This window comes from Micrasema longulum, unplaced genomic scaffold (assembly GCF_059751315.1).
Source record: "Micrasema longulum isolate JH-2025_06_02 unplaced genomic scaffold, ASM5975131v1 h1tg002310l, whole genome shotgun sequence".
Taxonomy (NCBI): Eukaryota; Metazoa; Arthropoda; class Insecta; order Trichoptera; family Brachycentridae; genus Micrasema; species Micrasema longulum.
The window spans coordinates 103,713-116,447 of NW_028279462.1; the positions used below are offsets into that span (position 1 = coordinate 103,713).

At 31.4% G+C, this 12,735-nt stretch overlaps 1 protein-coding gene across 1 annotated transcript; it reads right to left on the bottom strand.

Moving 5' to 3' along the window:
• Positions 1 to 1,325: 1,325 nt before the first annotated feature.
• Positions 1,326 to 12,155, bottom strand: LOC148272519 (uncharacterized). The gene is made up of 16 exons (XM_088239943.1): positions 12,045 to 12,155; positions 11,666 to 11,758; positions 11,378 to 11,545; positions 11,220 to 11,285; positions 11,052 to 11,126; positions 10,806 to 10,973; positions 10,554 to 10,622; positions 10,118 to 10,186; positions 9,542 to 9,709; positions 8,516 to 8,584; positions 7,921 to 7,989; positions 6,536 to 6,706; positions 2,806 to 2,871; positions 2,481 to 2,555; positions 1,936 to 2,127; positions 1,326 to 1,509 (listed from the first exon to the last, which is right to left on the bottom strand). The coding sequence occupies exons 1-16, from the start codon at positions 12,090 to 12,092 to the stop codon at positions 1,435 to 1,437; spliced, it is 1,641 nt and encodes a 546-aa protein (XP_088096069.1). The 5' UTR covers positions 12,093 to 12,155; the 3' UTR covers positions 1,326 to 1,434.
• Positions 12,156 to 12,735: the final 580 nt, after the last annotated feature.

Consider the following 12,735-nt stretch of genomic DNA (forward strand, 5'->3'; position numbering starts at 1 on the left):
GGATCAGGTTTACGATATATTCGGTTTTGATGTTTTAAGAAAAATTACATCACACCGCCTTAATTGAATAAAAATGATCATTATAACTTGGGTGGAATCCTTAAAAAGTTTCACCTTGTAAATAATAAATTGTGAAATATTCTACAGAAATTTTAAGGAAAAACTTTTGTCGTTTATATGCTCACAAAGTTCTGTAGATATTGACAGTTAAGTGTAGAAAACAAATAATGTACTTTATTGTTGTAGTTGCTGCAATAGTGACGTACCGCCGGAAATGTTCACCATCGATCGACATGTCGACTTAATATTGAATATCGAATTTTATTTCGTGCCCATTTTAAAAAGTTCGCAAAACAAGATATGTTCACAAATTAGTAACATAATCTTTATTTTTCTCGTATTGCCCATCTTCACCATTACCCCTTATCCCTGCCACCGTCTTCCATCACCACCGTAATACCCAAAATACAGTCAAAAATCACTATTTGACTCGCAATTATCTGATCCATACTACAATTAAGTATGTTTAAAGATAACACTTCTGAGTTATTCGAAATAAAACAATAATTAAATATCCCTTTTATCACATTTTTAAAGTAATAAAGGTCTATGAAATACTGTCCAGTAAAAAAAAAGGTTTTTGCCATTTATTAGTAGCATAAAAAGCATTTTGAAATTTGTAATTTTGAATTCCCGCAAAAACGGTCATTCCATTGGCCACGCCCGCAATACGTCGTGATTCCTGTTTATTTGTTCCAGCCCATTCAAATTTGTTTAGAACGTTGTCACAAATCTTGACGTCACAACTACAAAGGCCAAACATGTTGTGTTTTTCTGAAAACGTGTTTTTATTAAATTCCTTTTTTAAATTTATGGATGAAAATATTTCTCCACAATATTCATATTGATTTTGAAATTACAATTTATTATTCTATTTCCTTTTTATGTATTTTTATCGGTAGTCGTAGTATGTGATATTTCCCAATTATCACATCTATTATGCTTGTATATTACTATTTCTGTTACAATCTTTGTCAGACTATAATTGAACGTAGTTATGCAGAAAGCAGCCAGTCCACAATTTTGCGAAAATGAGATATTAATTAAAATAGTTTACAATTAAACAGTTTTGTAGATAAAAAAACCTTTGTAATTTTATAACTGAAGTAATAATAGTAATTTAAATTACGTGTTTTCAATTATTTTATTCAAATGTTAATATTCTGTAAATATGCAATGTAAATAAATCATTCAATATTATGATTGAAGTTCTAGGTTATTTTAATTTGTACAGGATACTGGGTTAATAAATAATACAATACACATTTTTTCAGAACATACCTATATTTTTATTATCAACTTAGTTGCATCATTTACGCAGTGATTAGGTTGGTTTTAAATTGTAGAATTTGGTTTATGAAAAACGAATTGAATTTAGAACTTCTTGGTGTTGTAGCAAACTTCCAGGTCATTAGCGATAGTGACCAACTCACTTAGATGAGCCGTTATCTAGAAAGTAATAGAACAACACTTGCATAAGTCTATGTTAGTTAAATATAAATGCAGTTCATAACAATCGTTCAGATTCATTGATTTGTTATAAAGCATTTGTTGATTTTGTGTTTCAATATTTGAATAAGTCTAATGTTGATATTTTCCGCAAGAAAAACAACTAAAAATAAAAACAAAGGAAAATAAGGGTAATCAGCAAGTTTGACATGTACTATTAAGCTTAAAATATCAATTTAAATCTATGGTACAACAATTATTTACCAAATGTGATTATTTTAAAATTGAATAACTAGTGATCAAGAAACACCTCTGTGTGGCTAATAATGTTCTCATAACGTCCATCATTGAGAATAAATAAAGTGATAATGTTCATAATAAAGCGTTCATTCTTTAATTTTTAAAGTTGTTTTTTATCTGGCATACCTTCTTAAGTTGAGTGGCAATATCATTTTGGAGAGGATCAGTCAATCCCATTATACAAGCGGCAGATTGGATTTGTTCAGCAACTGTAGCATTGGGTCCTGCGAGGGCAGTGCACTCCCTAAATTTACTCTCGTAATTGTAAAGCATTGCCTGAATCTCCATAACGGTCAAAAACATGTGTTCGATTTCATCCTAAAAATAAGCGCAGAACATGTACTTTGTAATTGGTAAGTCATGTCAAAAAATAAGATGATTTTCATTGGGCTAAAAAATGGTTTTGATATAAATCAAATAAATTAGTTTGTTTCTTGAAAAAACATAATTTAATATTCTGTATGTATTTCTATTAAACGTATTTTAAAGGTATTAGAATAATACTATAGCCTGTACTATTTTGTTTCTGATAAACTGTTTTATTCCTCTTTGGCTTTCGTAAGTATCAATATATTGGATTGATTTAAGAAAAAAACTATATATGGTTATTTCCATGGTCAATCTTATTGATTTGTTAAAGTATAATATTATCTAACATATAAAATAATTACCTCAAAGGCGAACATTACATCCTCGACGCATTGCAACAAAGCAAGGATCTCCCCAAGACTAGCTTTGCCAGCAACCTTCACAAAGGTGACAGGAAAATACATTAATAAAAAATAAAACAAAATTTTCTGTATATTTAATTTATTTAATGAAAAGAACAAAAAGGAATCGTATTAATTCATAATAAAATAAAATCTGATAAATCGACGATCGATGTCATTGAATAAAAATGTTTAAAATTTTGTTTATTTGACTTTGAGTTATTTTAAAAAAGTGTTTTGTAGAGAATCGTGTAAAATTATCTAAGTCTTCAAGTGATTAGAATACCTGGGGTTTCAAACAGGCAGTGATAGTTTCTCCAGCTCCGAGAAGAATGTTCACGCTTTCTTGAACCTGAAATAAAAATGCATTTGTAGTAAAGAAAAAAATTGATACATACAACCGTTTATTTATTCAGCAAACTGACAAAGAGGAAAATCGGGTCAGAGACAAGGAACAGTGAACATCAGTAGACATTCTTAAAATATTTAACGTATTTTTAATTCTTTGCTAGTTATAACAACGGAGCTAAATTAATGTTATTATAATTAATTTACGCTAATAAGTGAAAGTGCTGGTAAGCAATGAACAAAAAAAAACTCACGTACATGTAATTCACTTTTCTTTCATTTATACCATTTCTTAAATGGTGGCAATTGTCTCCTAGCTCCTACATCTAGTAATGTTTTTATGATATTCGATCTTGTTACCCTTTTATATTTAAAAACGACAATGAAAGGTTTAATTCGTGTTTTTTCATTAGTAGTTATAGCTTAAAATTATTTATTTCGAATTCTGAGATATTGCAAAGATGATCCTCATCAAGTACACACCTGAAGATCTAACTATATGTGTCAGGATTGCTTATTTAAACGTTCACAAAAACATTAATTTAAAACGTTCATATGGGGTTTTGCAACTTAAAAGCTTACATCTGAAATCCAGATAAAAACAGGGCAATCAGAAATATAAATAATATATTTCTCCTACACCTAAAATTGATTTACAAACTGGCTGGCGGCATTTTTCCTATTAGCATTTTACCTGATTACGAAATTGCGTACACAAATATTCAAATCATAAGCAATGTAGCTCACACAAATACTATACTACACTTATAACCATGGTGTTAACAGTTACAATACAAGACAAAGACACAATCTATATCTACAACAAAATTTGATCTAAAGTCTCTACTTTACCTGGCTTCTAGGGAATAAAACAGGCTTCCTGAGAGTATTCAAGGCTCTAATAATGTGGCTAACTGCTTAAAGCTGTATTATTAATGGCAGTATGTGGAAAGTCTTTATAATGAACATATTAGTGTATTTGTATTTTGATCTTTATTTTGCCTGTTATAATATTTTAGTGTTTATAATAATTGTGTGTCCTGTCGTGAATGTAAGTTTAAATAAATGTAATTATCTTAAGGCCCAAAATGAATTATTGTAACTCATGGAGAATACATGCAATGTATTTTGAACAAATTAAAAAAAAAACATTGCACAAAAAGGGTGATCCATTAAACTGTGATAATTATCGTGACATCACGCTACTCAGTGTAACGGGGAAAGTGCTTACATTATATTACTGCAAAAAGTTCGAGGACCCATTATGCGGGTGTTAAGAGAGAACCAGCGAGTGTCCTTACCTGGTAGGTCACGCGTGGATTATTACCACAACATATGCTGTATTCTACAGAACAAAGAACTAAATAGTTCCATTCCATGTGTGCTTCTAAGATTACAAAAAAGGCATTAGCAAGCAGCAAAAAAGGGTTTACACACAGGAAACATAATAAATGGCGTGCCTATAAAACTAGGCGAACTTTTTAATGCACTTCACTAAAGTAGCGATTGCCAAATCAGAATGAAAGATATTGTCACAGATTGGTTTGAGGTCACCACCGGAGTCCGCAAAGGTTGCGTTCTTGTACCATTCCTTCTATTTCATCCCGATGAAGTCACTTTTACAAGATCGAGAAATATCCATCTCTTTCCAAAAACTCGGGTACCTAGAATATACCGATGATGCAGTTATAAATGACAATTCATTCGGTGTTCTTCAAATCAATAGAGATAAGCTAAATCAGTCATTATCATCATCATCATCATCATTAGCCGCCTCTAATCCAATGGTGAACATAGGCGTCCCTCTTTAGTCTGCCTATCTCCCTATCCTGAGCCAACCGCATCCAACCACTTTCTGCAACTCGTTTTATGTCATTGGACCACATTTTCTGCGGCCTACCAACCTTTCTTCCCATTCTAGGTCACCATTCTAGGACTTTTTTGGTCCACCTAAAGTCTGTGGTTCCAGCCATAATCCAGTCTAGCTCCATTTCTGGTTGGCAGTCTTGTGGATTACATTGGTGATCTTTGTTCTCACTCTAATCCATGCATCTGTTTTTTTGTTTCAACGAAATACTTAGTATTCTCCTTTACATGACTCTTTCTATCACTGATAGTTTTTGTAATTTTGTTTTTCGTGATTACAAAAGTTTCACAGCCATATGTCAGTACAAGGAGAAAACAAGCATAAAAATGTTTCTTCTTTTAGTAATGTGAGTACTTCGGAGATTTCAAGATAATGAGAGCTTACCAAAAGCAACCCATGCTAAACTTCGCCTTCATTCTATTTCTACCTCTTGATTATCTTTTTATAGCTTTATTTTATGTCCTAGGTATAAATAACTATCAACTTTTTTAATAATTTGTCCATTAACCAAAATGTTACATGATTGGTTTGCATCACTCATTACTTTAATTTTTAAAACATAAATTTTCAAGCCTATTTTAAGGGATGCTGTACTAACTTCGTTTATCATGTTTAAAAGTTCTTCCTCATCTTAAGCAAATATGACTTTATCATCTGCGAATCTGAGATTGCTAATGAGTTCACTTGAGTTCCTTGTCGTTCCAGTTAAGAGTTTTGAAGACGTATTCGAGAGCTAGTGTAAATAATTTAGGGGATATTGTGTCACTATGTCTTATTTCTCTTATGCCAAACTTTTTGGATAATCCATTGAGCTATAAAATAGAGGTGGCATTATTGTTTATGTTTTTATAGAGTTGTGAGTATCTGTAATTCACTCTTCAATTATCTTAGCTTTTCATCACTGACCATATCTATTCAGAATCAAAAGCTTTCTCGAAATAAATGAATGGCAGTCGTAATAACATATTATATTCATTACATTTTTGGATACTATTTTTCAGGGTCTGTATATGATCGTTCGTGTTGTGACCTCTCATAAATCCTGCTTGTTCTACCGGTTGGTATGCGTCTAGTTTATTAGTCAGTCTATTATTAATTTAAGGCTAAATAAATACTCCGCATGAATGGGTTTAACAATCAATATGGCAAAAAACCATGTTTTGTGTTGTACATTGATATCCAAAATCCCCAGATTCTATGATACTAAATCATCGAGAAGGTCAAGATTTTTAAACACCTGTGAGTTTACGTTACAAAAAATGACAGCTTTTAAGAAGAACTGGAAGTAGTGCTAGGAATAGCAGGCATCGCACTTAACAGTATGAAGGCTGACTTAAAATTAGAAACTTACTCAGTGAAAACCAAATGCCGCCTATATAACGCTCGCATAACAACCATTTTCCTCAATGCATTCAAATCGTGGCACCTCACTAGGCTCCAAAGTAGTAAAATACTGAGTTTTGAGAATACATGTCTAAAAAGAATCTTTGGTGTATGGTGGTTTGACTTAGTAAATAATGAAGTAATAAGAAAACGGACACAGCAAACTACAATGATTACTGTCACCAAGCGGAAGCAATACTGTTGGCTGGGCCTCAGGCATTAGGTTATCGACGGCCTGAACGTTCGCTGCTGACTGTTCATCGGCACTTTATGTCAGAACTATGAAACCCGAACCTGACTTGGGAAGATGCACAGGAGCTGGCAGTCGACAAAAATGCCCGGAGGCTCTTCGTAGACACCTATGCTCCTACTAAGGAGCGGAGATGGAGTAATAATGATATATGACGTATTAATTTACCTGGCCAACGAGTTGGTTGATGTCTTGCTGGATTTCTCCAGCCAATCCAACGATGCAGGCAGCCTGTTGAGTGATGGAAGTGATAGCCTGGCAAACCTTCAGCTTCTCTACGCTAGTGTTGATGACATCTTCCATTGTGTTGATGACGTTAATCAGATCGGCAACGGACTCCTAGAAATCATATTTTTGATATATATTTATTGCAACATAGAGGGAAATGGAAGTTCAGGCATTTATAAGGCTTATGATCTGTCAAAAGCTGTTTTATTTTTATTTTTAAGGAATAACCCGCTAAGCCTTTATTTTGAGGCCTTGTCCGAAGGTAGAATATAGGGGATATGAAAGGAGGTAATGCAGAATACACCACAACTTCCAGACCAATTGAGAAAAAAAAAATATTACAATATAAACAGTTCGTTCTATTTTATGATATTTCATGATATATCAACCCGTAACATTTATTATAACCCTTTTTGATGAATAAACAGATTTTCGCAATTTTTATTTGTACCCTCAGTACATTATCTACTATAAAGTAACTATTCTCTAGCTTCCTAGGATTTTTGTTCTATTCCGAGTCTTTGTTGTTCCATTGTGAATTCGTCTAATAAATTTGGTTACATAGTATTAATAGGAGAATATAACAATGGTTCATCATGAGACTGAAAAGTTATTCACCATAAAGCAAAAAATACATTTGATTAATAACAATATTTTAAAATTTTATTAAACACTGCTTCATTTTTTGAAGTTTAAACTTTGTAAACTGATGTCTGTGAAAAATTCGTTTATCTGGTTATTTTGAATGTTCTTATAGTATAATAATTAGTAAAAAAATAATGAGTCAAAAGTAAATTCAATTCTGTATTTTGAATACGTGTAAACCAAAAAAACAAATGTTTTTTTTTATATGATATTTTATCAAATTCATCAGACCGGATTTATTTAATGTTTCCAATATTTTATAATGTAAAACAGATATTTTTAAATTACCGTCAGACATAAATGATCAAAAGAGGGTATTCAAAATAATCTATTAGGTACAATTATTTTTAATCTAACTCCATTTTTTTATCTATGACCAAATATGAAAACATTTGAGCGTATTATATATACTATTTATCTATTTACAGACATTAATTTACAAATGCTATTAAATTTATCATTAAATTGGCAGGTGCAGATTAAAAACCCACTGATTGATAATACATCAAAATAATAAAATATTGCCTTTGATTAAAAAGCATTTCTATCAAGTGCAGAATTAAAACACCTGTTGAAATATTTCAAAAATGAAAACTTTGAAGCTTTGATCAGAATAAACGTATACATTTTTTGATATGCCCAAAAATTAAGTGTTTTGTTTATTTAAAATATTTAAATACCTCAAGGGTGATGATGGCTTTTTCTAAGCATTCCTTCAAAGCAAGAACATCTTCGATGACACCCTTGTCCTTTCGAAAAAAGAAACAGAAATTATTAAACATACCGGATTTGTAAAAATAACAATGAATAAGACTTTAAAACACTTAAAATTAAACAAAAATTGCCATTACATACTAATGTTTAGATGGTTAAATAATAGCAAAAGAGTTTATGATTAAGTTTCCACAGGGAAAAAAAACTAATTCATCTTCAGTTTTTCTGTTTTTAAAATATTTTGACACCTTTGTTAAAAATGTGTCTGTGATAACTGTCGTTTTTTTTATGAAATCATTTTTCTGTTTTTCAATTTTATTTATTGTTTATAATGAAAATTGTTAAGGTTTATATAAAGGTATTTATTTTTCTTTATCAAAATATTGTTTTTAGACCTTTGTCGTTTAAAAATCAGTCAATCGTATGTTTTGTCTAATGACAAAGGGATATCGGGTTTATTTTCATTTATTACTAAAGGAAACAAAATACATTGGTATGTTGTTATAAATTTATTTGAATACAATGTTTTTAATATAAATCATAAAAAATATATATTTATACTTGGCTGGGGGCTAAACAAGCGGTGACGGTATCGGCGGCTCCGATCAAGTTGTTGACGCTCTCGGTGACCTGCAAATAATTGAAAAAAAATGTTATCGAAAATACAACACATTTGATTTTGTTCAGTATTGCGTATAAACCATACATTCCACTTTTATTTATACATTTTTACCAGTGACCGGGTTTCGTCGTGACCGACATCATCAAACCAGTCTGACAATGTTGGTCACGACAAAACCCAGTAACTGGTAAAAATTTATAAATTAAAGTGGAATGAAACTATATACGTATTTGTATTATTATAATTAAAAATGCAGTTCCACCAAGAAATGTCAGTAGGAAAACTCAACGATTAACTAAACAATTTAAAAAAAAACTCTTTCAGAACAGATTTTAGCCAGTATCGATAATATCTTGCATTCCTTAAATATAACCGGTTGTTTTAAGTTTGTCATGCCAGGTCAGAAGGTTAAAATATATTTTGGAAAAAAAAAACTTTTGGAATAAACAGTCTTTTTCCCATTTTTGGGAGTCAAACCCGGAATATTATGGAAGGTAGCTTGGCATACCAACCAATACTTCGCGTGACGAAATATGTAATTTGTTTTAAAAATGAACCAGTAATGATTTTTGAATGAAAATTTCAATTTAATCCCGCTTTTAGTAAAGTAGGTGACAATCTTAAGGTACATAATAAAAATTATTAGTTAGAAAAGTGCTTCAAAAAATATATGAAAATACTAGGGAATGAAATAATTTTTAGTTTCTTTACATCACAAAGACTGTGATAGGCGGCTGTTGTCAAGAGAAGGAGAAATTTTAACTGAGTAATTAATCTATCGTTAACTGCACAAATACAGTCTTAGGAAGAGATGAATAGACTGCAACAAAAAAATTGTAGAAATACGGTAGAATGGAAAGAAAACTGATGAAGTAAGATTATAAAGATCAGAGGACGTTTATGGAGAACATCAAATTCGAGTATAAGGATATCCAATAAAAATGTAAATTTAATGTAGTACTAACGGAGGAGACCAGGTTGTTGATATCGGCCTGGGCTGAGTCCATCAAGTTCTTGATGCAAACAGCCTGTTGGATGGGTCCAAGGGTCTGGCAGTGGTTGAGTTTGTCAACGTTGGTGGTGATCAAATCCTGGATCTTGCTGACGGTGCTCAACAAGTCATTTACGGAACCCTGTTCAAAAATGCATTATTACAATATATTTTTGTTCAGAAAAACTTTTGATAATTGAAAGATTTGACTAAAAAGACTTAAAATTATATCAAAAAAATATACCAATGCACAAAATTCATTAGTAAGTTTAGAAAACTGATATAAGATGCGTTTTATTCACCAATTTCACCCTAATTTAAGAATCTGATTACCAAACAGTTTAACAGTCGTTCGTGATTTCAATAAAATATGAATCAAGGTCTCGTTCGATCAAAAAACATGTTTTATTTAGTATTTTAATGTTTCATTTTTTGTGGGAATCATTTTGAATAATATCTACCCTTCTAAAAAATCTCATTAGAAATAAATTAGTTATAATAAACATAACCAATAAGCATTATTTTTTTACGATACAATAATTTCATTTACCTGGATGGTGGCAAGAGCCTTCTCGAGGCATTCCTTCATGGCAAGAGCATCGTCAATGATTCCCTTGTTCTACGAGAAAAACACAACATTATTTATAGAGGAACAACAAAATGATGATGGACATGTCAAGAGTAGGAACAATCGGCGTGCGTGCCTGAGAAGATGTATGAATATGGAGGAAGTGAGATCTGTATGCAAAGACAGAGTGATGTGGCGTTCTATCATCTCTGCCTACCCCTACGGGGAAACGGAGTGATGGTTTTTTGTTGTTGTTAAATAAAAAAAAAAACATTTCCTAAAAATAATTGTATGATATGGTTTCTACGGTAAGAAACAGTCAGAAAAAAAATAGTTCAATATATTGTGTTGCATTAAAAAAAATATATGTAGAAGTATACAAGTTAAATAATTTAGTAAATTAAAAAGTAAATCTTACTTGGCTGGGAGAGAAACAGGCAGTAACGGTATCAGCAGCTCCGAGCAAGTTGTTTACGCTTTCGGTGATCTAAAAATATTTAAAAAAACATGTTTGAAAAAAACCTCAAAGCAGGTACGCAATATGTGAATCTCACAACATCCAGCATACATTGAATATGCGTAGAAAACTCGTAAATTAAGATGGATTTATACAAAAAACACTTTGATATGAATTCAAAACACGATTTAATACGAGTAAATTGATACTTACGGAGGAGACCAAGGTGTTGACATCAGCCTGGATTGAGTCGACCAAGTTCATGATGCAAGCAGCCTGTTGGATGACTCCGAGAGTCTGGCAATTCTTCAACTTGTCTACGTTGGAAGTGATCAAAGTTTGGATTTTGTTGACGGTGCTCAACAGGTCATTTACGGATCCCTGGGGGAAAATAGTATTTTACCAAGAGAAAAAAGTATGCATTATATGAATTCATAAACATTTTAAATATATAGTTACCTGGATGGTGGCAAGTGCCTTTTCGAGGCATTGCTTCATGGCGAGAGCATCTTCGAGAATTCCCCTTTCGGCAACCTAAAAATAATTATGATAATGATTTTAGATAATGTAGAAAGTTGAAAAGTTCTGTTGATAAAGTTATTAATCAAATGGTTTTTGTTGTAATACCTTGGAAGGAATGCAAGCAGAGATGGCACCAGCAGCTCCGAGAAGGTTGTTAACATTTTGGTTGATCTAAAAAAAAAACATATATTGATGAATTATTATGAATCATCGTGGGGTCTATCTGGTAATATACGATTAGAAATTGGATTTTATTTTCATACATCGTCGATAAGTTTGTTGACGTCAGCTTGGATGGAGTTGGACAAGGAGGCCATGCAAGCAGCTTGAGCGATAACACCCAAGGTCTGGCAGTGCTTGAATTTGTCTACGTTGCTGTTGATCAAAGTCTGGATTTTGTTTACGGTGTTTAACAAGTCATTTACGGATCCCTATAAAAAATTAAAAAATAATCCTTAAAAACTTTGCCTCTAAACTAGATATTTTGATCACGGTTTAATGTTTTGATTTTGTTTTTAAAAAGAAAAAAAAAATCGTTTTAAATTATTTACCTGGATGGTGGCCAATGCCTTTTCGAGGCATGCCTTCATGGCGAGGGCATCTTCGATGACTCCCTTATCATCAAACCTCTGGGTTCCAGCGCTCTAGAATAAAAAGGAAAATTACGTTTCCAATTGAACCATTAAAAAAAAATACACCTAAATATTGTTTTTTATTATTGTACAAATTTAAAACGGAAAAAAAAATTCAAATGTTCAAAAGGGTTTTTAGTGTTTTTTTTTTAATTTTTCAAAAATAGTTAATGAATAAAATTACTAGTTTCTCGTGAAATCTAAATGGATTTTGAAAAAAAATCTCAATTCTAGGGTAAGAAGAAAAAATGTAAAAAGTACTAGAATGAGGCATTTAAAGGTGAAGAAGAAAACTTACCGCTGATGCCACGAGGGCAAGAGTAAAGAATACCATAAGTCCCTTCATCTTGATGATTGAATTGCTGTTCACAAAACATAATGTCAGCAATATAACTACACTTTATATACCCCCAATTACTATCGAGAAATTAAATGATAACAAATAAAACGCCAGATTAGAAACAAAATACGATAGCATCTTAGAAATTGATTGATTTTTTACATTTGTACGTTAAATTATCCAAACAAAGATTTAAACATCATTGATAAAAGCAATCTCTTCGTGACGTATTTGTATTTTGATAAAAAACTGAAATTCTTTGTCTGATCCTGTTTGATTGAGATTGATATAGATTTTATTATTTTAATAGGAATGTCACTCTCCACTATCATGAAAGGCGTTTAGTTTTATTTGTTCGTCCAAAGTATTGTGTTTTTAACTCATTTTTAAACATCGTTTACATTTATATATTAGAGCTACATATTTGCGAAAATTATTCTTTTAAACGAGTCTTTTTTTTCAATTAAAAAAATGTTTGTTGCGAAATATTGTGTTTTAATAGTTTTTTAAAATGTCGAAACTACACTGAAATGAGTGATTTTGTGAAAAATATATACAAACACGTTTTGAAAAGTTACAACCCGTTAGTTTTTTTTAACACATTTTAACGTAATACGTGAAATTTCAGAAAATGTAGTAAAAATTAAGT